Raw genomic sequence first — 26,284 nt, 5'->3', positions numbered from 1 at the left:
CCTCGTCCCTACCGTCACTAACAGCGGTGAGTGGTCTGAGACGCCCCGTACCAGATGTTCTGCCCGACCATCGGTGCTAAGAGCATGACGGGGAAGGAAGACATAATCCAACCTAGAATATACCGTATGGGCCCCAGAAAAATAAGAATAAGTCCTATCGTCCGGATGGAGCCATCTCCAGACATCCGTCAGCCCTACCATGTCGATGAACCTCGCCAAAGGGGACCATGCCAAGGGGTCCGCCCGGTCCCCCGATCTGTCCAAAGGGGGGTACATAACATCATTAAACTCCCCTCCCACTACATGTAATGTGTCTGGTGTGTTCAAAAGGATGTCAGCTATTCCTGCGAGGGTTCCAGCCTGTAGCTTAGGAGGTGCGTAAACTGAAACTCCTGTGATCTTCTGGCGTCTCCTCCTAATCCCCACATAGGTGCCTTGCGTATCTGACCATGTTCGTGTAACTGTTAAAGGGGGGGGACTTCTTAATCAAAAAGGCTACCCCTCTTGAGCCCGATGTGTACCCCGCATGAGCCAGCACCTTATAGGACCCCTTGGCCAAGAACCCACAATGCGTACCATGTAAATGAGTCTCCTGGAGCAGGACCACGTCCGGGGCAGCCCTCTTGAAAAGCCATAACCAACCCCCGTTTTATCTTATTGCCCAGGCCTTTCACAATCCACATAAGAATTTTGACAGTTCCATTGTCGTGCGCCTCTGTCCTGAGGCCACCCACCACGTCAGTGGAGCTCAGTCTCGGTCAGCTCATGCACCGGCAGGCACCGGGTGTAGGTTGTACAGGTGTACCGAGCAATTCTGTCTGCGACATGCGACAATTGCAACCCAGGAACCCCCCCCCCCCCCAAAATTGCAACCCAGGACCCCCCCCCCCCTTCCTTCTCCCTTCCAAACCCATCGCCATCCTAAAGACAGATATAGCTGTTCAGGTGAAGGTCTGTCGCCCACCCAACCTCAACTTTAGAAAATGAAAAGCCCACTCTAAACTTCTAGAAGAGAAACATTTAAAGGCATAGGTGCAAGCAGGCAAAAACGAGAAAGAAAATCAGACCAATATAATCCAAGCAAACAAATATAAGGGGGTGTTCAACTTGCGTGCTCCTGGCCACACAGTCCATATTTGGCCAGCCGTTACTGTACCGTCTTTACGAATTGGAGTCCTGGGGGTCTCCCTGCGAGGCCCTGGTTCCCTGCGTATGTGTGGTCAGCTTTTTCATGCTCAGTGATCACACCCAGAGGTAAGAGATCAACTTGGGGTGGTCGTAATTTCATCTACTCCACTTGTAACCTGTGGAACAGAATGCCGTTGCACCTTAAGTCAAGCTAATTTTCTCATTTATCGGAAGCAGTTGAAAACCTGGTTGTTCTAATTTTCTTTATAGTTCTTGTGCTGCTTTCTTTCTGCTCAGGATTGAACATTGAATTATGCTTGACGCTAAGACACCCTTGGGCATTTGCGCACTCTAGAAAACCATAAATCAAATATAATTTTGTATCTACCTTCGGGGTCCTTTCAAAAATTACCATCCCATACCAAGCCTCAATATGGTCCAAATCTGTCCAGGGACTGTCAAATCTGGGTACCAAAGCGCCTACGTACATAATGCCCTTTCTCTGCAAGGCCCGATAATGAAGGGGGTCCAGGAAAATCACTTGAATGGAAGCAGGTAGCAGATAAACAAATCTGAGCAGTTTGAGTGAAGTTGCATCTGTGAAGAGCGCTCTCCTCAATTCCCTCCAAATGTATGCAGTCTTGCTTCTTGGGAGATGATGGGAAGGGTTGCTTATCTTGACTGAATCACAAAGCCCAAAAAGGTGATGGTCTGCCTGGGAGTGAGGTCTGACTTCTCATTGAACACAAAATTCAGATCTTGGGGAAGGTTCAACATCACCTGCCGATTTGACAGTCCCTGATCCTTGGACTGGTCCATCAAGAGGATGTTTTCCCCATAGTCCATGATCCCAAGGTCACAAGACCACTGGCCTGAGGAGCTTGGAGAACCACCAAGGGGCTGACAAGAGACTGAATATCAGGACTTTGAACACAAACCTGCTCCTTTTAGGAAAACTGAAGAAAACATAAATAAGAAGGGAACATGGAGCCCGTCAAGTAAGCATCTTTCAGGTTCAGTCTGACTATTCAGTCGCCCTCTTGAATGTCTTCAGCGATGAATGTCCTCCATTTTTAAATCGCAGTACATCAGCCATCCTTTGAACTCCTCCAAGTTGATAACCAGGCAAAGGCCCTTGTCTTTTTTTTTCCAGACCAAGAACAAGTTACTGTAGAAGATACCAGGATACAGGTAGGACTCTACTATGACCCTTTTGGTCAATAGCTTAGATAAGTACATCTATTAAATCCTTTTGTTCCTGTAAAATCTGAGATGTAGGTATGTTTCCTGTGTCTGGAAACTGTAAAAGTCCAAACTCAATCTGTTGACAGTCTGCAGTATCAGCAAATCTCTGGTCAACTGGCCCCATGTGTGTAGAAACTCCTCCCCATTTTCCCAACTCTTAATCAGGAAGAAGGGATAATCATTACCCGAAACACCTCCAGGGGATTTAGGTCTATCTTTTCAAAGCTTGTCTCGCTTTGCTTTTGCCCCCTCTTAAGTGGAACTCCCCAAGACTGGCTTGATCCTGGAACAGGGGTTGGAATAGTCTCTAAACGGCTCACCTCTGGGAGCCTTGCAAGAGCAATCTCCAGGTGAGTGACCACCTCCCCATGCCAGCACGGAAAATGTTTTGCCCAATCACCATCTTCCTGGAGGCTTATACTCTGAGAAGCATAGCAGTGGCAAATTTAATAAGGTCCTTTAGGAACGGATCCCCAAAAAGGCCGCCCTCTGCCACAGGGATGGTTTCAAATGGGGTCATTTCCCCCAAATTGGTGTCAGTCTTTGAGGAGCGAACACTGCCACTCCATCAATATGGCGCAGTTGGTGTTTCCAAGAAAACAAAGTATTCTTTGTGCCTACTACAACAAAATGTTCTGCTGAACCATGCTACTGGAGACCCTTGAAATTCTCTGTCACATTAAAGATCTTAGTCAAAAGCCCTGCATATACCCATCAAAATCCTTACAGGCCCACCAGGACCTGTCAAAACCCTTTTGGGGACTTTGATGAATTTGGAGATAAAGGTGGTAATTTTTCCAATTATTGTAAGGTTTGTGCCACCTTCCTCTCAAGGGATGTTAGGGCACTGTGCTCAAAGGCAGCCCCTAACATCCTTGTCCTATGTGCCACTTATTGGTTGCGTTGGCCAAGTGAACCCACTCAATGGACCTATGGTGCTATAAATATCCCTGCTCAGGCATATCTGAGCCCCCAGAGGGGTCATCCAGGTCCTCCAACCTGGAGCGTTTGGGAGGAGTCGACGGGAGCATTGGCTGGCTTGGTCTAGAATTCATTATCTTATAGGCCGGACTGATCTACGCCCTCGACTGTCCCCCCTAGTCCTCATCGAAAATGGGCTCTTAGCCCCCAACAGCCATCGGATCAGAGAGTACAGAACTTGCCATGTGGACATTCAGAAAGGCATCATTCACCCTTTCAGCAGTGCCCTGATAAACACCCACCTTCTGATACCTTGAAAGTCTTAGTTGACTAGAGCGACATGTAGCACTTTACTCCAGGGGCAAGCCACCAGCAAGAGAAGTTACTTACCAGGGGCAGGGAGGTTCACTATTGAATCAACGGTTTGTTAGCTCATGAGAGTAATCAACTCCTCCTACCTCTACATACAGTTCCCCTTGCTAGGTGTAACCCAGAGCTCTACTTGCAGGGTTGAAGACTTTTGGGGCCAATTTAACCAGACTTTAGCAGCAACACTTTGTGAATTCTTTGTGCGAATATGGGTTGGAAGAAGGCCACAAACTGTATAGAAAAATGTAGCTAGAGATGTTTATGCTACTTCTCCTCTAAAGAGGTAGTGAAGTACTGCTGTGGAAACACACCCTCTGGTGCCGGTAGACTGAACTGCAGGCTGCATAATGCCCGTCTGGAAACAAGGAGCTGCACTGCTACATTGGAGAACCCGCAGTATGCAAAATTGGGAACCTGTATTACAAGAAAGGGTTAAAAAAAAAGGTAGCACAAATAAGGCAAACCATGCAAAACACCCTATTTAATGTGGGTGGAAATACACTTTTCTCTGAAGCTGTACCAAAAGGAATAGAGAGTGTGGTATTAAGGAATGCCATTCTAGTAGCATTAGCAGTGGTGACCAGTATTGGTGGTTGCTGTGGACGACATGGTTAGTGGGAAATTTAGTTTGAGCTAGCTACTTCGAATAAAACAGTAAAGCATAATTTTCGCCTGCATTACTGACACATGACTTGGCGGCATGACTCTTGAACTTATTTAATACGAGCATCAGACTTTCTCAGCACTGTATGGATACTTTAAAAAAATAGACAAGCATCAGTCTACTAGATCTACTAGAGCTGCCTTCTGTTAAGTGGAAGAGTATGTGGTGCAGTGGCCAGAGCTGCTGACTCGGGAGCTAGGGTATCTGGTTCGAGTCTCAGCGCAAGATCCTTTGATTATGGGCATATCACTAAATCTCCCTGTGCCCATGGACAGTCACTGGTGATGATCCGGGCTATATAAATCTAAAAACAAGTTGAAGAGATTTTGAAACTGAACTATTTAAGAAAAAAACAATTGAGCCTACAATATGTTAGGAAAAAGCAGTACTTCCTTGCCTCCTGTATTTGGCCAGATCAGTCTTGCAGTTCTCATCTTTATAGGCATATTGTGCTGCTATTATAGCGTACATGTCTTTCAAAAACTCTTTCCTTGGGTCCCTCTTAAAGATGCCTTAAAAGGCATTAAAAGGTTATTTCCACCAGTTAAGAGATCTTAGTCTCCTTAGAAGCTGTGATTTTAAAAAAAAGTGTTCTCCTTTCTAATTTATTAATAGGTTTAGGGAAATGGGTTCTTCCCATTTAATCTGTCTTTTTTTTTTTTTGCTTTCTACTTGCCTGGTTTTGGACTTCTAACTGTGGGTGAGCCTCACTACCGGTGTCTCACCCACCAGAATCATGCAGTAAATTGCCAGTGTGTGCCTTTCAAGAGGAGGCCCCTACGACATATCAAGGGTAAGGGGCACTTAGCTGATTACATATGTGCACACATGGGAGAGCTGTTTGTGTGAGACTACCAGCCTGCGCAGCATGGTGCCTGCGCACAGGTACCCTAGCTCAGAGGGGACTCTGCTAGGTTAGATGTTGACCTGAGATAGGCTTTATAATATTAGTGGGTACTCCTAGGTAAAGACAATATGATTTACTGTTTTGTGTCTGTTTTTGGCCCACAAAGTCCAGCTAGATATCAAACTGGGGTGAAAAGTGTGCACCCATTCAAAATATATACATACATTGTATGGGTTGTCCAGAATTTTCTTATTTCTCTAGTTCAGCTCAAGATCCGATCCCAGGCCTTTGGTCACCATGCTGGCCCAAGTTAATTACATTGCTCCCCAGCTGAAGGAACAAAGGCCCTCCCCCCCACAAATGTGGCAATTTGCAGTGCTTCCCTCAGCTCCTGAAGAGGAGGGCATCGGGGAGGAAAATCTTCATCCATTAATTAGCTGTCACACGGCACCAGGGTTAGGACAGTCCAGTCCCACTTAACAAAGGGGAAAGCCCGGAACTCTGGATGGGGCTCCTCTATGAAATTGTGGTGGGAAAGGCTCCTGGCAGTAATATCAGTGAGGGGAAGATGGCAGTGATATCAGCGAGGGGGAAGATCTGTGGCCCCCAAAGATGCGACAAGTGACTTCTGGATAGTACCATCTTGAACTGCCCCCGCATGCTGTGCTGGAGGATCAGCACGGGGCTAAAGAAATGATATGGCACCCTAGGATTTACCAGGGCTGTCTGACTTCTAGAACCTTCCAGCCCTATTCAGAAGCTCTTGCACGTAGGAGAAAACGTGCTTTTTGTTGGACACTAGATCTGGACATCAGCTGCTCCATGAACAACTGGAAGGACAAGCTTCCTGATGCCCTCATGGGCTAAGGATTCTGCGTACAGTTGATCCCAGGACCAGTGAACTCCTCTTCAGGACCAGGGAAGCTAGTTCTCTTACACCACCTTCGGACAAGTTGGGAGAAGAACTGGACATCTGTGCCCAAACATGGGGAAAAAGCACAGAAGACCAGAAAAAGGAGAAAGGCGGTCACTGGTAGCCAAGGGAGCTAGCTCCTTGCAAAGTGTGCCACCTTAGAGGGCAAGCAACCGGTTGGAAAGTCTCCAGGTGTGGTGGGCTCACCCCCACTCCCGGTGTCTCCGGGGGTCGGGGGGGGGGGTGACAAACCACCACGAGAAAACACCCTGCCTGCATGAATCGGGCTGGGGAAGAGTACACTGCCGGCTCCCCTTCAAAGAGAAGGAAACGTTGCTTACCCCAGTATTGGAACTTTCATAGATTCCCATGCTTTGTATCATTCCCCCGTCGTCGGAATGGGAGCCTCGGTAAATAAAAAAATACCATTGCAGTAAGTGCAAAAGAGAAAACTAGGCCTAGGCCTCATCTCATTTTGTAGCTTGTCCACCTCTTTTTGTAAAAGAGACCAAAAAAATCTGCAACAACCAATCAGAACAGCCTCGCCCCTTAGAACCCTCCTGAGAGAGCCTCAGATTTTTCTACCGCACGTTGTGCTAGGGAGTCTCCACTGAGCTCTGCTCAGATTTCTCTTCAGATTGGATTCTTTTCCATTTCTTCAACTTTAATATGTCTGACAAGGAGAAGAAGGCTTTATTTAGAGCTTGTGCTACTTGTTCTAAGAAGAGGCCACCAGACAAGGAAGGGAGCCGCCTGGACAATGTGGGGAAAAGGTTTTCTTCTATGGCCAGCCTCCTGATTCGAGCTGCTAATGCTCTTGCTATCTTGGGCAGATATGATCGCCAGATGTGGTAACATCAGTGGAGGGCAGGATTTCTCATTGTCTACGCAGCTGGAAGGTCATTACATCAGATCAGTGGGTTCTGAATATCATTCAGGGTGGCCACACTTTGGAGTTTCAACAACTTCCTCCAACCAGAGCTCCAGGCGCCAACGAATCGAAACATCTAAAACCTCTGCGTCTCGAAGCCCACCAACTTTTCATCAAGGGGGCAATAGAACCTGTACCTCACTCCCAGAGAGGAAAAGGTTTTTATTCCAGGTTCTTCCTGGTTCGAAAGACAAAGGAAAAGTGGCGTCCAATATTAGATCTAAGGGAACTCAACACCTATCTCATAAAACTATCATTCAGGATGGTCACCCTTCAGGATATTCTACGTCTACTGAATCCAGGGGACTACATGGCAACGCTGGATTTAGAAGATGCATACTTCCATGTACCAATCCACCCAGCTCACAGGTAATACCTACGCTTCACAGTAGGCAAGAGCCAGTTTCAGTTCAGAGTGCTTCTGTTTGGTCTCGGGTCCGCACCAAGAATATTTACGAAGGTACTGGCTCCGGTGGCAGCATTTCTCAGAAGACAATCTCTAGAGGTTTTTCCCTACCTAGACGATTGGCTGATAAAGCTCCGTCTTTCCAGGCAGCTTCCAGAGCGGTCCCAAGCTGCATTCAACTTTTCAACCAACTGGGCCTGCGACTCAACAAGGAGAAATCGATCCTGCTTACATCCAGGTCAGCAACATTTCTGGACTCTATCCTGGACACAAATCGCTGCAAGGCCTTTCCATTGGCGGAACATCGGAACAAGCTCATTCTGTCAACTCATCTCTTGCAAAAAAGGGAGTCTCTGTCGGTCCGTCTCTACAAGTCCCTGCTTCGATCGATATCATCCTGCATACCTTTGATTCCACACTGCAGGCTTCGAATGGTGTCCGTTACAAGACCAACTGGACAAGCAATGGCACCAGGCAGGAGGCTCGTTCGACGACAAGATCACGGTGACATCAGCAATGAGAAAAGCAAGCAGCTGGTGGTTGGTAAAAGACAACATCTCAAAAAGCTTAACCTTCACGCTTCCCCCATCACCCATGGTTTTAACCACGGACGCTTCACTAGAAGGCTGGGGAGCAGTACTTCAAGAGATGAAGGTAAGCGGTCATTGGGATCCAGATCAGCGCAGGTTCCATATCAATCTATTGGAACTCAGAGCTATTCGCTTAGCCCTACAGGCTTTTCTTCCAAGGATTCAGAATCACACAGTGCTGGTTCGCACGGACAACACAACGGCCATGCACTATATAAACAAACAGGGCGGGACAAGATCCCGGGCTCTTTCAAAAGAAGCTCAGGAAATTTGGAGCTAGACGATTCTCCACAACATTATTCTTACGGCACAACACCTCGCAGGCTCGTTCAATTCAACAGCGGATGCGTTGAGTCGCCAAAGATCGATCAGTCACGCGTGGGAATTGGACCAGACCATTCTCGAGGAGATGTTTTCAGTTTGGACGACCCAAACCATAGACCTGTTTGCAACCCCAGAAAACACCAAATGCCGGTTCTACGCAAGCAGGGATCACCAGCGGGGATCCTTGGGGAATGCGCTTTTGATAGCTTGGTACAGCGCATTTGTCTACGCCTTTCCTCCAATTCCATTGACTCCGAGGCTGATCAAGAAACTCAAAGCGGAACCTTGCAGAATGATTTTGATTGCACCAGCGTGGCCCCGTCAGTTCTGGTACATGGAACTCCTCCTACTGTCTCTGACGATGTCTCAGGGTCAGGTGCTCCATCCAGATCCGAGCTCACTCCAATTGACAGCGTGGCTCCTGAGTACAGAGAATTCCAAGATTTGAACCTCTCAGATGAGTGTAGAGATATTCTGTCTCAGGCCCAATCTCCAAGTACAAATAAGACGTATTGGGCGAAATGGAAGAGATTCTGTCTCTGGTGTCAGAGGCAGAATATTCATCTATACACTTCATCTCCACATCAGCTTTTACCATATATACTTTCTATGGCAAAGTCAGGTTTGGCTCACTCTTCTGTCAAGGTACATCTAGCAGCCATCTCTAGGTTCAGGCGTACGTCTTCCGATCCTTCCTTTGGTCCGATAGGATTATTAAGCAATTCCTGAAGGGCTTGTTCAGGGTGTTTCCTCCAGTCCGGCCTCCTCCACCAGTTTGGCAGCTTAATCTGGTTTTGGCTCATCTGATCAGAGCTCCGTTTGAGCCCATTCACAGAGCAGATCTAAAATGTGTGTCTTGGAAACTGGCTCTCCCATTAGCCTTAACATCAGCCAGGAGGATTAGTGAGCTTCAAACGCTAACGATTGTGGAACTCTTTCTTCAGTTCAAGAACAATGCTCTTATTCTAAGGACAAATCCAAAATTCATCCCGAAGGTCCCATCCGAATTCCATTTGAATGAGCCTGTAATTTTGAAGTCTTTCTTCCCACGACCTACTACACCAGCGGAAAGGTCTTTGCATTCTTTAGATGTTCAGAGATGTCTGAAATGTTATCTGGAACAAACAAAACCTTTCAGAAAGGCTTCTCAACTGTTTGTCTCTTATAGTGCCCCGCAGAAGGGATTTCCGCTTTCAGAGCACAGTATTTCACGTTGGATCTCTAATACGATTCAGTATTGTCATCAGGAAGCGGGCAAACCGCTTGAAAGAAGAGTTCATGCTCATTCGACGAGATCTGTAGCGTCATCAATGGCTCTATTCTCAGGAGTACCTATCAAGGACATCTGTAGAGCAGCTACGTGGAGCAGTATCCACACCTTCACGAAGCACTACTGTTTGGATTCTTCCACGAAGGAAGATGTAGCTGTGGGCCAAGCAGTCCGGAGAAATCTTTTTCAATGAGAGGTGAGCTTTCCCTACAATCCCTCCATCCTGTATTGCACATTTTGTATCGATTTTATGTATTCTTCTCTGTAGTAACGTGTTTATAAATTGTTTCCTATGAGGAGATCTATGTTGACATGAAAGGATATTCATATAACAAAATGTACTTTCATGACTTACTGCTTGCTACTCTGATACAAAGCATGGGAATCTATGAAAGGTCCAATACTGGGGCAAAAAAACAAGCTACTTACCTATAACTTTGGTTCCCCAGTATTGGTAACTTTAATAAATTCCCATGCACCCATCCTCCTCCCCTGGGAAAACTCAGCCTCTTTTACTGAGATAGTTGCTGTTACACAATGGCTACGAGGCTCTCTCTGGAGGGTTCTAAGGGGTGAGGCTGTTCTGATTGGTTGTTGCAGAATTTTTGGTCTCTTTCACAAAGAGGTGGACAAGCTACAAAATGAGATGAGGCCTAGGCCTAGTTTTCTCTTTTGTACTTACTGCTATGGTATTTTTTTATTTACCGAGGCTCCCATTCCGACGACGGGGGAATGATACAAAGCATGGGAATCTATGAAAGTGAGCAATACTGGGGAACCAAAGTTACAGGTAAGTAACTTGTTTTCTTACCTATAAACCTAGTTCTCCCTCAGGGGAATCTTGATTAAAGTCATAAGTAGCCCTCCTTCCTCCCCAGGTAAAGAACAATGAATACAAAATTAGCAGAATCCAAAGTCACGAATGAAAGAATTGTGGATCCCTCACTGACCATGCATTAATGGATGCTGTTAGTATGTGCTTCCTTAAAGGTGCAATGCAGTTTTTCCAGCCTCTTTAGGATGCAGCCCATTTATACCATACTTTTTAAAAATCTTCTTTCACTTTTCTCTTACTAAAAATAAAAAAAAGGCTTCGGAGAGTACTTGGAAAAGGAAGTTGGTCAATACAGCCGTCAGTTTTTCATTTAAAAAACAAAATGTACATTGGAGAAGGGGGGATGGCTTTTCTACAGAAGTGCATGTTTATATTCAAAAGTGCTTCTGGATGCTGCTCTAGGTGGAACTATTCAGTGCTGATTTTTTCAGTGGAGATTTCCCTGATTGACAACTAGGATTACAGGTATGCAGTTATTTTTCCAAACATAAGGGTATGGGACACAGTGACAATACGAAACAATGATTTTTTTCCGCGTAGGCTGCCCTAGGCTATGAAAGTAGATCCAGTTCAGGAAAGAGAAGCTTCACCCTCGTAATGTGGCATGCTTCATTACTGCTTCCTACCCCACCCTGGTAATGTACTATCAAGGCAAGCTCGACCTCCATCTTTATGGGCAGAATCCTGTCTGCCATAAATTAAGTGCATAGGTCATTGCACCCATAAACATCCCCTTTTTTGCATTTAAAATTTAGATGAAGATTTTATGTATACCTAGGGTACTCGCCAATGAAGGGAATTCTCATTGGTTTATCCTTACGTATTTTTAATATCTGGATCCCTGCTTTATCCAGCTATCATACTTCATCTAAGAACTCTCCTACAAAATGGAGGTATCATCTTACCAGGGTGGGGTAGCAGGTCGATGATGTAACATGCCACATTATGTGGGTGAAGCTTCTTTATGCAGAACTGAATCTGGTTTCATAGCCTAGGGTAGCCAACACAAACGAAAATTATTGTTCCGTACTGTCTCTGTGCCCTGTACCTTTGTGTAGAGATGTGTTAACTATTGAAGGATGAACAGTGTGCTACTGGTTTCTCTTTATCTCTCACTGTGATTATATATGCAGCTTTTCTTAATTCATCCTCTTTCCCGTCTCCCCTCTCGCCTCTTTAACCCCCCCCCCCCCAGGTATTCACATACCTTATGAGCTGGCTCTCAAACTCTTGTTTCTATCAAGTGCAGTGATTGATGCTGACCCTCAGTATTGCTGGACTTGTACAAAATATATAGGGAAGAGTAGTTTGCGGTTGCTATGAAGATTCTTCAGACTGAGTTACACATTCAATTACCATTGTCCAGTTTTCATTTAATTAAATGTCATTTTATTGGTATATTCAGCCACTTCCATTACTGTTGCCTTTCCTTGCATTCTTGGCTGTCAAGGGGTATCTTACATTTGGTCCTGAGGTTTTCAGCATAGAGACAAATTTGACTTGCATGAAGTGTTTTGATTAATGTTTACTGGTCTTTCTGTAGGCTGGACGGCACTCTTATTCATTGATCTGTAGTTGTAAGATATTGATGTTGGAGCAGTGTGGTCTGTAGGTTGTGCCATTTGCTTAAGAATATGTTGGCTCGGTGTCCTGCAAGCTGTTGCTGGCTGTTTAGCTTTTTTGATCATATGTGGGATAGTTCCCATTAGGGAAGTAGAAAATAGGAAGCCATAGAAACCTTTTCACTCTGAGGGAGTGTTTTATTGGTATAACTTGTTCACTACCTTTCCCTGCAGGTTAGCTCCTTCTGAAAAGATTACTTGCACTCATCTGAAGTACTCTTTTAATTTTGTGCCCCAAGGTCCAGCAGTTGTACCTCATCAGTACTATGGCGTTACACCGTGGGGTGTTTACCCTGCCAATCTCTTTCAACAGCAAGCGGCGGCTGCTGCAGCTGCCAACAACTCTGCCAACCAGCAAAATAATCCACAGAATCAACAAGGACAGCAACAGGTGAAGTAAAAAATCATCTTTTGTTTTGCGATTTACCAGCTTTATTAAGTGCGTTACTCCAATACAGGTGTCCTAACTCTGCAAGAAAGTTAGATAAGAGGACCTAGATATGACTTATTTGGCCGAAAGCCAAGTCTTTAATGCTTTCCTAAACTGCAACAGATTCTGCAGGTAGCGTAAAGATGAGTGCATTCCTGGTAGCTGTGAAATCTAGGTACCTGAAGAAGAAAGGCATCAGATGATTGTAGGGGACGACCAGGAACAGAACAGGTGAATTTATTAAGGTAAGTCAGGCCCATCCAATAGTAGGCTTCGTAAACATGGCAGTTGGTGATCCTGATTTTTACTGGTAGTCTATTGAAAGCATCCTGTGTGGCTGTTGATGAAGTCAGGCCAGGGCAAGTTTAGCTGGAACATTTTGTATCCTCTCATTTCTTGAACTGCAGCAGACACACCCAAAAATAGCGAATTACAATAGTCAAGGTGACTAAAAATGGTTGCTTGGACTATTATCCTGCGAGAGGCCACGGGGACAAGAAACCTAGTTTTCATCAAAACCTTTAGCAAAAGGTGGAGGACAGGTAATATGCTTTTCTCACCAAGTAAAGATTAGCATTCACAAAAAATCGAGGTTTTTCACAAATGTCGAGGGTTCTGGGGCAATGGCCAATACAAATGCTAAAGTTTGAAAGGGCAGTATAGACTAGGAGGGATGTGGTGGATCATTAGTAGCTTTGATTTGTCCGAATTGAATTTTATTTCACTTGCACCCTGCAAAGTGGTGACTGCCTTCATACAAAGGTGGAATGCTTTGATCGAAGCAGGGCTTGAAGGAGCTGGGTTGTCATTCACACAGCTGAGTTCAAAGGATCTTATAAGTGTCAGCAGAAGTTTAATATAGATATCAAACAGTGGGACTCATTGCTGACCCCTCTGAGACTCCTTTTCATATGGTTTTATATTCAGACTGATGTGGAAGAAACACAGCCTGGTGCTGGTCCATTAAGAAAGATTGAAATCACAATAGAGCCCGCTTTGAAGCCAATCTGGAAAGGAGGATCGTATGTGACATGTCAAAAGCAACTGAAAAATCCAGTAGTACCAAGGGCACCAGGTTTGCCATGTTTGTTTTCCGACTTAGCTCATCAAATAAAGACTACAGAGCTGTTTTAGTACAATGCCCTGGTATGAAACTTGATTGTACAGATGCAAAGATATAATTCCGTTATAGAAATCCAGGCAACAGATTATTCACATGCCTCTCTAGGATCTTCACAGCAAAGCGGAGAAGTGAGATGGGCCTTAAGTTGATTAGTACTGTGTGGTCTGCATTAAGTTTCTTCAATAAAGGCACAATAAATACCCTTTTTCCATTCCAAGTGCACAGTAGCTTTAGCAGTAAAGCAGTTCCAGATAACTAAAAGAGGGTGTGTTCAATTTTTCACATGTTTGTGGGCGAGGGGGTGTAACAGGCCCATGGTGATCCAGAGCTGATGGACTCAAGAATTGTAAGCAAATTGTGCAAGATCAAGAGGAATGAAATGGTCCGAACAAGGGCCCTTAGCTTTACCACCTTCCACTTCAACCCCTTCTTGGGGGAGCAGGGAATACTTCACACTGTCTGACCAAGTGTTGTAGGAAGGCAACTAGGTGCCAGACCCAGAGGATTGACCAAGAGACTCAAATCTGGTGTTCTATCGGGTGTCTGTGATTCCCGTTCCTTAGAAAATGCAGAGAAACTAAAGAGTATACTATATAAATAATTTCCTTAGATTTTGATTTTGTAAATCCTTAAACAATTCTTACTTTCGCTACCTTTTGGAGTCATGGTCTTCAGTTACTTTTCCTCATTTAGAATTTCCACCATGGGCTACAGCAGCTGTGATGCGTTCTGTGTTCTCTAGTGTAGAGTTTAAAAACATGGTGCATATAAAAGAGCCTCAGTGGCCAACTCAAGGGAGTTTTTGTTTGGTTCTGTATGTTTGTACTTGCAGAACAAGTAACACAGATCTGTTCTCAGGCTCACAGGGGTCACTTGTTCAGCTTCTAATTACAGGTATGCGACAGACAACACTCATGTAATGTTCTGGAGAAAACTGTTTCACTTTTTCTTTTTAACTTTAATATAGGTATGTAAATGTTGTACTTTATATTTATGCAGTTGTCAAGACTTATTTATGCAGGTGTCAAAACGTACTGTGTCCTTGCATTGCTGCTGAGTTAGACTGAGGTATTTAATGTGCTTCGAAAGTAGCAAGTTGCATTTTGCAAAAAGTGCTGTTAGTTAGGCTTGAGTTAGTTATGAACAAAGAAAGCTTGTGCTTGTTGGCACATTCTGTGTTTACCTCTTGTACAAGGTAAGCGTCTAAGATTGTGATCACTGGAATGATAATGAAACGCCCAGGTCCAAAGGGATATCTGGCATCATATAGCCCTTAAAGACCTGGGTTAACTGACAAAGGGGAGACTGAGACAGTATAAGAAACAGAAGAGCTCCGGACAAGCAAGGATCTGACACCCATGGCTCAGTGTCAGTAGATTTAGAAACTGGAGACTTGCCAGAAAGGATACTGAAGGAGCATGTGCCAACACTGAAAATGCTTATGTTCGAGGCATATGACCTGCAGATTCTACACTTTGCATTAGATCGCCACCTGGTGTTGGGCTCGGATGATTGCATGTTGTTGTCTTGGAAGAAGTCTTTTGTAGTCATGAGATAGATGACTCCTCCCTTGGACTATAGTGCGCATGGGCCGCGGCTCCATCCTTAGATTGTTTTTTTCTGCCACTGGGTTCGGATGAAACTTTTCCGCTCCGGTTCGAAATCTACTATTCAAATACTTTGACACGTAAAAACGTATTCAAACTTCACCAAACTACTTTCGATATTGATAAACGTCAACTCGACTCCATCAGCTCAATTCCGGTCGTCGACCCAGGCCGTTGGGCCTATCCACGCCGTGGTGAGGATTACACCTCATGGAAAGGACGCCATTCAAGAGATACCCCGGGTGTGGAGCAAAGTTTCCACAAAGTGACCATCACGAGTTCTGTAACCTGAGCCTATTGCCAGAACACGACGAATCCAGCTATACAGCCTGTGCATCCTTTCGATCCAAGAAGACCATTCGAGATCGGAGGGCCCGTCGGCACGACATGCAGAGATCGGCTCCGGAACCGGTGGATATCTTCGACGAAGAAGTTCTGCTCGTCCCCGAAGAAGATTCAGATGATCTCCAAATTGTATCCGGGGCAGACAACTCAGATGACTGCATACCATCGGGTCAGCGCGTGAGTACAACTGCCCCTGCCCCATATCCAGCACCCAAATCGAAGGCAAAGGTCAACACTCCACCTTCGGGGCCCAGTCGCGACCGAAAAAACACTTCGAAAGCCCCGCCATCGAGCCAGGCTCCGAAGAAAATACTCAAGCCTTCTGGTAGCTCCTTATCGAGCAAGCCGCACGTGCCGATCTCACCAGCTCCCTTGTTACCGAAACCGAAAGAAGTCCCGGCTCCAAAACCGTCAAATTCTAAAGACAAAACTATGAAGCCAGCGCCTGACGCCTCGAGGCCAACGAAACCAGCTTCTACTCTGAAGCCAATATCTTCGGCACTGAAACATACAAGGCCTGATTCCGATGCGCTCAAGCCCTCGAAACAGCCTACGACTCCGAAAACAATACCTTCGGTGCCGAAATCTACGCCAAAGGACACAGTAACAACTCCTAAGGCTATCGGTAAGCAGCAACCACACCCGGAAACGAAAAAATCGGCGCCGGCAAAGGTTCCGCAAGGAGAAGACCTTTTACAACCTGATCCTCTACAAAAGAAGATCTACATTGACCTAAAGACAGGTCATGTTTCCACTACACCACACAGGAAGAGGAAGTCAGACACAGCACCTACACCTGCAGTGCCTGTCAAGAAGGACTCTGCCACATCTCCTATGCACCCTTCTTCTCCTATACCTCCTTCTCCTTCATCTCCTGTTCCTCTTAACATTTCACCTCAAAATTCTCCTGAAAACTCTTCTCATCATTCTTCACCACATGCACCTCCAAATGATGAGTATAGCTTAGGGGGGAGGGGTAGACCCAGATGAGCCTTTTCCCTATGATCCAGATATGTTGTAACCAAACCCACAAGATGCGCCAGATATTCCTGACTCATATTCATATCCATCAACACAAAAGCCCTCCTTGCAAGATATGACAAGGCCCACTGTGATCAGTTAGAGACACTACTACAACATCCACCTGACCAATATAAGGCTGTAGGAAGGTGGATACCTGACTATGGTTACCCCAGATTTTATGCCTCGTTTTTAGCTGGTATTTCGACTTAGCCTGGGCCCTGATTACCAGGATCCCAGGCCAACTATCTGCTCTCTCTTTAAAATGGACTCCATGTACCCTAGGTATATCTTCAATAAGGATTGGGTCACCGTATCAGCCCCTGTACAGTGTACTATAGGTACCCAGGGTATAGATGCATCCAAGGCCTACCAGGGGCAGTAGCATATCTTTTGCCACCCCTGGCTGGCCATCCAAACTGACACAACTGGCTGATCACTCAGCTGGGACTAGGTGGTGTAATCACCCCTTGCTTAGATATAGTATACCTATTTCTAAACCTATATCTGGACACATATACACCTATAAGTCACTCCTATGGCAGGCCTTAACAATCCTGGAGGCAGAGTACTTGGTTTTATGTGAGATGGTGCTCTAGCATGAGCTGAGCCTGTCTGCAGCTTTCGGAACCATGTCCTTATAGCTGTTCTGGGATATTGCCATACCATATACTCTTAAGTGCATTATGAACCTCGCGGTTAAATGCTATCTATGGTTTGGCTTTATCAAAACATGTTGTGTAAGGTGTCATACGCTTTGGAATACTACCTCCTCGCCAGTCCTGTCTACGGTGGTAGCATTCCACCCTTCTAGAGGGAGAAGACATGTTACTTTCCTTAAACGCGGTTAAATCTAACCAGAGCCTCAGCATCACAAAATGGATGCTGCTGCCACAGACACAAGTCTGGCCTCCTGCTGCTGAATGAAACTCCGGCAAGGGAGGCCTGGACAAAAGGTTTCCTGTCACAGGGAGGTGTTACACCACCCCAGACAGGAGATAATGGATTGGGGCAGGGAGGGCTGAATGAAACTAGACACTGCCTGGGGCACACAAGGTGTCCCATGCAAAGTCCAGTTCAAACCCGTGCTGGGGCACTCCAGCCCCAGCTCTGGCGCGAAACTTGGCAAAGGGAACGGGGTGTAACCACCCCCTTCCTGGGCCCCACCCATAGGAAGGACCTAGCAGGAGATCCAGTCCCTAGATTTGGAATAAAGGTAGGAGCTGTGCCCATAGACAGTAGATCATCCTGACTGAAACTTTGATACGAAACTCTGGACCCTTCGGCCTCCTACTCGACGTAGAAGACTGAAGAATCTCCCTTGTGGTCAAGGAGTGGCCACCCTGTGCAAGCAGGCACCATCAACGCTCAAAGGTTTTCTTTGCTGTTGCTCCCGCCGGAGCTCGAACGACAGAGACCGGCAAGACCTGGACTCCCAGACTTCCAACAGCCTGATCCACATTCCCAGCAAAGCTGAGACACGTGGAGGCGACGAGAGACGTGGGACCGGCCATCTTGGAAAGCCAGCGAAGTGCTTCCTGGGCAGCTCCTGAGGCACCCTCGAAGCTTTGCATTGGGGATTGAGAAGCCCCAGCCCGAGCAGCCTTTGCACCGAAGATCACCTCTCCACACTCACCGAGTGCTGGGTGGGGCCCTTTTGCAATTTTCCTGCTCAACGCGTTGTCCGGTCACTTGCCCGTTGGCTAGTGGCCTCTGAGACAACGAACCTTCGACTACTCACTGCTGGTCTGGTTGCTCCAGACCGGCCCTTGCTCCCCTGAAAAGGAGCAGCCCATCAGACCTTGCCGGTCTGATCCAGAAGCCATCTTCGATTCCTGGGTGGGTTGCATTTGCCAAGGCCTGTTGACTCCGATTCGAGAACCGACACCGCCGACCGCGAGAGCCTTCGTGGGACAGCCCGTGTTAAACTCCTATTCGTCCTCGATACTTCCTGGTCCACGTGGAAGCGGAGACTAACTTCACGACAGCACCTGATCGCAACCTGACATCGCCTGGTTCCTTCCTAGTTCCATCCTGGTCACTGGCTAGTGACCCAGACTGTCCCCTCTGCTTTCAGGTACTCTACATCTTCAATCCACCCTTGGATCCAACCGGACTCTTCTCTCCTGGTCGCCTGCAGCATCTTTTCCTCCAGGCTCCATAGAACTCCACGATGAAACCCGATGCACTTTGACACCTATGCACCCGTTTCCTGTGGGTGAGGTAACGAGGGTACTCCGGTGCCCCTGTAGTGATTTACATCCCTAGTGTCCTAGTTTTAAGTGGCTAAGTTCTAGTCAAGTCGGAAGACTCCCAAAACAGTAACTTTCTAACTTTTATGCACCATTGACTTCTATTGGTGCACGCGGTTGCCTATAACATTGCACCCGTATCCTGTGGGCCTCCTATGTCCTAACCTTCGTTAGTCCAGTGTAGCCCCAGCGATTCCCAAGGCCTTACCATTGTTCGTGACGTGGTACTTATACCACTTTTTTAATATACGGTTTGACGGACCACCCCGCCTATCCATAACTGTGCAACTTTTGTATGTTATATGAAGTTCTTTGTTTAACGCTTGTGCTTCTGTGCTCATAAAGAGTACAGGGGATTATTCTAGTAATAAATACATATATTTTATAATATATAACTTGTGTGGTGTCCTTTCATTTGATAAAAGGATTGCATATGGTAAAGCAGCTGGCTTCACATGCCCTCTTGAGTTTAACCTAAGACTGCTTTTGTCCATGCTACCAATAGGATAGCTGGTCTGTAAGGTTGACTTACAACCAATCACCATAAGGGTCGTTTGGACTGGTGCAAGGTGCTCACTAGAATAGTGATCATCATATACCAGGCCAACTTCTCACAAAGGCGCAGGCAAACTACCTTATACAAGAAGGCAAGTTAATTTCAAATGCCTCAATCAAGTGTGCACTTGATGTAGCAGACACTGCATCTAGAGCTGTAAACACTAGTGTCCTATTTAGACGTCATGCATGGCTACGCATTTCAGGATTTAAGCAGGAAGTGCAAACTACCATCTTAAATCAGCCATTCAACCAACATCAATTGTTTGGACCAGAGGTAGACACAGCACTTGAGAAAATGAAGAAAGACACCAATACAGCCAAATCTATGAGAGCTTTGCAATCCACACAAGCTAGAGGCTCCTTTCGTCGCTCCTTCTATAGAGGAGGCTCCAAACAGACTGGAGCAGACAATACAGCTTCCTTCAAATCCAATACACAGACATCCTCCAGTAAAGGATATTTGAGAGGAGGCTATAGAGGCAACAACAATAAAGGAAGAGGCCGAGGTCACAACAATAATCAAACCTCTTCCACCACAAAACAGTGAATTCTCTCTGCTCCCCCAACAGCACTCCACTCCTGTGGGGGGTCAGACTAACACAGTTCCTACCTGTCTGGAATTCCATCACAACAGACAGGTGGGTAAGACAAATTATCCAGTATGGCTACTGCCTCGAACTTACAGCTACCCCTCCACACATACCACCCAGGCAGCGTCCAATGTCTGCAGAACATCTTACACTGCTCAAACAAGAAGTCCTATCACTTCTTCAAAAGGACGCAATAGTTCCTTTACAACATCAAGGAACGGGGGTTTACTCGCTGTATTTTCTAATACCCCAAAAAGGACGGGACACTAAGACCAATTCTCGACCTCAGGCCCCTCAATCACTATATACACTCAGATAATTTTCATATGATCACTTTACAACAAGTGCTCCCATTGCTGCAACAAGGCGACTTCCTTACAACACTAGATCTAAAGGACGCCTGCTTCCACATTCCTATACATCCTTCTCCCAGGAAGTATCTGAGGTTTGTACTGGAAGGACAGCATTATCAATTCAAAGTACTTCCATTCGGGGTAACAACTGCACCAAGAGTGTTCACAAAGTGCTTAGCAGTAGTAGCAGCACATCTCAGAAGACAACAGATACACGTCTTTCCATATCTAGACGATTGGCTCATAAAAGCCAAGTCATTCAATCAGTGTGTCCAACACACATCTCAGACAATTCAAACATTGCACAACTTAGGGTTCACAATCAACTACAGCAAGTCGCACCTACAGCCCTCCCATGTACATCAGTATTTAGGGGCTACAATAAACACGACTACAGCTCTAGTGTATCCCAGTCCAGCAAGGATACAGAGCATTCAAGCCTTAGTCAAAAAGTTTCAACATCAACACTCTCTCCCAGCCAGAGTGTACATGAGACTAATAGGCATGATGGCATCTTGCATCTTTATTGTACCATATGCAAGACTGCGAATGCGTCTGTTACAGGAATGTCTAGCACAACAGTAGAATCGGGCTCAAGGACAACTAACCGACCTGGTATTGGTGGACAGCCGCACACATCGCTCTCTGCAGTGGTGGAATGCCAAAAACTTGACAAAAGGGTGGCCGTTCCTCGAACCTGTTCCACAAATAGTACTTACAGCAGACGCATCTCTCACAGGATGGGGAGCCCATCTCCTACATCATACAACTCAACGGCAATGGACCATTCAACAAAGTTTGTTCCGTATCAACCACCTACAGCTGCTAGCAATATTCTTAGTGCTCAAAACTTTCCAAGTATAGAACAAAGCTGTCTTAATCCGGACGGACAACATGACAGCCATGTACTATATACAAAAACAGAGGGGACACACTCTCTACAGCTGTCCCAGCTTGCACAGAAAATTTGGAGATGGGCCATTCCACAAAACATATATCTGTTAGCAGAATACCTTCCAGGAGTTCACATTCAGATAGCAGATCTGTTAAGTCGACAGACACAACAAATTCACAAATGGGACTTACATCCGCAAGTTCTTCTACCATTCTTTCACAAGTGGGGTCATCCAGACATAGATCTGTTTGCCACACACGAAATCGCAAAATGCCCAACCTTCTCCGCCAGGTTTCCACACCCGCTGTCCAAGGGCAATGCGATTATTGATGAACTGGTCAGGCATATTTGCGTACGCTTTTCCGCCTCTACCACTAATCCTGCGCAAGCTATGACAACAGCCGCTCAAACTGATTTTAGTAGCTCCCACATGGGCACGCCAGCCGTGGTATACAACACTGCTAGAACTATCCCTAGTTCCACACCAAAAACTACGTCTGACACCATCCCTGCTAACGCAGAACCATGGAGACATCCAGACACAAGCCAACTTAATCTGGCGATCTGGCTCCTGAGGTCTTAGTTTGGTTATCTTAACCTACCACCAGACTGTATGAATATCATTAAAGAAGCCAGGAGACCTACTACTAGAGCTTGCTATGCTGCTAAATGAAAAAGATTTGCCGTTTACTGCAACAATAACACAATTGTTCGTCCAGATTCTTCCATCCAAAATATCATTTGCTACCTTCTACATTTACAAAGATGTAACTTGGCATATTCATCTATACGCCTACATCTGGCAGCAATTGCAGCATATTTACAAAATAGACAACATCTGTCTTTATTTAAAGTGCCTGCTATTAAAGCATTTTTGGAAGGATTAAAAATAATCATTCCTCCCAGGTTACCACCCTCCAGTGTGGAACCTAAACATTGTTCTTACAAGGCTCATGGGACCACCTTTTGAGCCTCTACACAAATGTGAACTGCAATTCCTCACATGGAAAACAGCTTTTCTAGTAGGTATTACCTCTCTTAGGAGAGTTAGTGAGATTAAAGCTTTCACTATACAAGGACCTTTTTTACAATTACACCATAATAAAGTGGTTTTCAGAACAAATCCTAAATTCCTTCCAAAAGTCATTACTCAGTTTCATTTGAACCAATCTGTAGAGTTACTGGTGTTTTTCCAAAACCCAGATTCTGTAGCAGAAAGAGCTCTACACACCCTAGACGTTAAAAGAGCTCTCTCTCTATTATATAAATAGGACCAAATCCTTTCGCAAAACAAAGCAACTGTTTGTAGCTTTCTCTCCAGCACATAAGGGCAACCCCATCTCTAAAGCTGGAACCGCAAGGTGGATTGTAAAATGTATAAAAATATGCTATCAAAAAGCAAAACGTACATTAACAGTTCCTCCTACACTCCACACGCAAACTAGGAGCCTCCAAGGCTTTCTTAGGGAACATTCCCCTAGAAGACATATGCAAGGCAGCAACATGGTCTACAACACTCACCTTCACTAAACACTACTGTGTTGATGTGCAAGCCAAGCAGCAAGCTGCAGTAGGCCAAGCTGTCCTAAAAACTCTTTCAAACTACTGCAACAGATACAGGTGACCACCGCTAGCGGAGACACTGCTGGACAATCGATGCAAAGTGTAGAATCTGCAGCTCATATGCCTCGAAAGGAAAATGCTACTTACCAGTATGCATCCGTTCTTGGCATGTTGAGCTGCAGAGTTCTACACGCCCTCCTAACTCCCCGGACCTGTATCTGTTCCAGTTTCATCTTAGATATAAAATGGACATCACTTCTTTATTTCTACTAACTCCATCATGGCGAAAAACAATCTAAGGATGGAGCCGTTGGCCATGCGCACATTCGTCCAAGGGAGGAGTCACCTATCTCGTGACTACAAAAGACTTCTTCCAAGACGACAACAACATCCAATCATCCGTGCCCTACACCTGGTGGCGATCTAATGCAAAGTGAAGAACTCTGCAGCTCTACATGCCAAGAACAAATGCATACTGGTAAGTAGCATTTTCCTTCTAGAGTTCTGCTTAGTTTTGTCCTAGCCAAGAAAATTGGACTCAAACGTAATCAAAAAGCCTTCAACATAAAAGCATTTAGCTTCAGAATTTTCACCATAGAGTTTCTAGGATTGAAAATCAAAGACATTGGTGGGAACAAACCTTCGCACTCTCTCGAATCTGAAAGGGTATTTGTATTGGGAGAAGGAAAAAGAGTACCTCAAAGGGAAAAATACAGTGGCACCTTAAAAAAAGAAAAGTGAATTTGTAATCAATTTCAAACAGGCAGTCCATATTGAGTGAAAAAAATTATCTTGATGCCAAAATGGCAGCTTTACTACAAAAGTAAAGACTTTGACAATAGTTTATAACATTTAGATCTGAAAGAGACACGTTAGTGATAGATTCCTTACCTTAGAATATCCCCAGGCGTCAGACTGGATCCGGCAACTTTTGCGTACCAGTACTCTTGCGCGTCGGTAGGCGTCGTCTGCGGCTCCGCGTCCGTCGTCGTGGGCGCCGTGATGACGTCGTCGGAGTACTTAGACGCCGCCTCCACGTGCTGACGTCAGTTCTTCTTTTTTCCGCGCCAGCCAGCGCAGATCTGGAAAGAGCAGTTACCCTAGTCAATTTTTGACTAACTTTTTGGATCAATTTTTGATCACTTCTCGTAGTCTAACGACTCCGATCGGTCCTGTAGGGATGCCCGGATTTTGGCACTGTGAGGAGTGCGACCGCACAATGTCGGTCACGGACCCTCACCGCCTGTGCCTAACTTGTCTAGGCGTCGACCACGATGACGAGGCCTGCCCCGACTGTCGGGCCCTCTCGAGGAAAGCCAGGCGGGAGCGGTCCCACAGGCGGCTCGAACTCCGGCAGTCGGCCCCGCGCCGAGTGAGGTCCCGGTCCCACGGGAGGTCGAGAGACAGGTCGCGGGGACGGAGCCGTCACAGCTCCGGGAGTCGGCACCACTCCTCCGGGTCCAAGTCGTCTGGTAAGAAGCACAAGAAGTCGAAGAGACGTCATCGCTCTTCTGACTCTCCCCGACGCGATGCGGCTGGGGGGTTCGGGTGACACCGCCCACGCGGCTCCTTCGGAGTCGCAGGTGTCTCGTCCCGCCCCACACCCTCCGGTCCCTGGGCAGGACGCGACGCCGGAGGAGATTGAGCGCTTCTTCATGGCCATAAGGTCCCTTTCTCCTCCGACTGGCTCCGCGGCGCCTTCGGGCGCAGCGGACCCGTCTAGGGGCCCTAGCGGGTCGGGGCTTCGACCCCAAAGCAGTCGGGTGCTTCGGCCCGACGCCGCCGGCGCCTTCGGGCCCGGCGCCGCAGGGCCCCACGATCCCGACACCGCTGGGCCCCACGATCCCGACACCGCCGGTGCCTTCGGGCCCGGCGCCGCAGGGAACCGCGGCTCCGGCGCCTTCGGGCCCAGGGCCTTCCTCGGGCTCTGGATCGTCACCGGTGGACCTTGTCAGGTGTAACCTCTGGCGCTGTCCTTAGATCTATTCGCCACCGAAGAGAACGCGCAATGTCATCGATTCTGCGCGTTGGAATTTCCAAGGCGGCACTCGCTTGGAGACGCTTTTCGTCGCGAGTGGAGTTGCGGTCTGTTGTACGCCTTTCCGCCTATACCACTTTTGCCCAGAGTGCTGAAGAAGATCAAGCGTGACCAGGCACAAGTCATCCTTGTTGCTCCGGACTGGGCACGAAGGTACTGGTATCCCGAGCAACTCAGTATGTCAGTCGATCCTCCGGTTCGTCTGCCTCTTCAGGAGGACCTTCTGTCGCAGCAGCAGGGGACGGTCCTCCACCCGAACCTGTCCATTCTCCACCTCCATGCTTGGAGATTGAGCTGCGACAGTTGAGGCCATTTGACTTGCCTCCTGAGGTCTGTAACATCATTCTGGCAGCCAGGCGTCCCTCCACAAAGTCGGTATACGCCTGCAGGAGGAATAGATTTGTGGCATGTTGCACAGCAAAGGCTGTGGATCCCCTTAATGCAACTCTTTCTGAGGTTCTCCTCTTTCTTCTCTCTCTTTCCCAGCAGGGCTCTGCTCTGGGCACTGTCAAGGGCTATCTCTCAGCTCTTTCAGCCTTTCTGAGGCTGCCTGATCAACCTTCTTTGTTCAAGTCCCCTATCGTTGATCGATTCCTGAACGGCATCACTCATACGTTCCCTCCTGTTCCCTTCGTGATGCCTCAGTGGGACTTGAACCTGGTTCTTACGTTTCTGATGTGCGCTCCCTTTGAGACACTTCACAACTGTCCTCTTCGCCTTCTCTCTTTGAAGACTGCCTTCCTGGTAGCCATCACCTCTGCCAGGAGAGTGAGTGAGCTCCAGGCTCTATCTTGTAAGCCTCCTTTCCTTTCAGTCCATCCGGACAAGGTTGTGTTACGGACGAGGCCCTCCTTCCTACCCAAGGTAGTCACAGCCTTCCACATTGGGCAATCCATCACCTTGTCCACCTTCTTTCCGCCTCTGCACCCCTCGAGAGAGGAAGAGAGGCTCTACCGTCTGGACCCAAAACGTGCGCTCTCATTTTATTTGAATCGCACACAACAGTTCTGGGTGGATGATCAACTCTTTGTTGGATACGCGGGCGCTAAGAAAGGGAAAGCGGTGCACAAGCGGACCATCTCCCGGTGGATCATCTTGTGCATCCAGGCGTGTTACTCCTTGGCTAAGAAGGAACCCCCAGTTGGGCTGAGGGCTCATTCCACTCGGGCCACAGCCACTACAACTGCCTTGGGCCGAGGTGTGCCCTTGCATGACATTTGCCAGGCGGCTACGTGGGCCTCGCTGCACACGTTTGCGCGACATTATTGCCTGGACAGTCAAGTCCGGAGGGATGGCTACTTTGGCCGTTCCGTCCTCCACGACTTTCTGGTGTGATTATTGGTTTGCAGACCCACCACCACGGGGGTGGTATTGCTGGGGTATCTATTCTAAGGTAAGGAATCTATCACTAACGTGTCTCTTTGAGATGCACAAGTTACTACTTG

At 46.8% G+C, this 26,284-nt stretch overlaps 1 protein-coding gene across 23 annotated transcripts in view; it reads left to right on the top strand.

Moving 5' to 3' along the window:
* The window catches only part of PUM1 (pumilio RNA binding family member 1), a 1,043,345-nt gene that overhangs the window by 583,193 nt on the left and 433,868 nt on the right, over window positions 1–26,284 (top strand). For all 23 annotated transcript variants that reach the window (XM_086956835.1, XM_086956828.1, XM_086956827.1 and 20 more), the window contains one exon: window positions 12,305–12,456. In XM_086956835.1, the coding sequence (XP_086812961.1) occupies window positions 12,305–12,456 (152 nt within the window). The remainder of the gene's footprint in view (window positions 1–12,304; window positions 12,457–26,284) is intronic.

This window comes from Lissotriton vulgaris, chromosome 2_1, assembly GCF_964263255.1.
Source record: "Lissotriton vulgaris chromosome 2_1, aLisVul1.2, whole genome shotgun sequence".
NCBI lineage: Eukaryota > Metazoa > Chordata > Amphibia > Caudata > Salamandridae > Lissotriton > Lissotriton vulgaris.
Note: the sequence above shows the minus strand (reverse complement) of the source record. Positions and strands in the feature narration are given on the sequence as shown.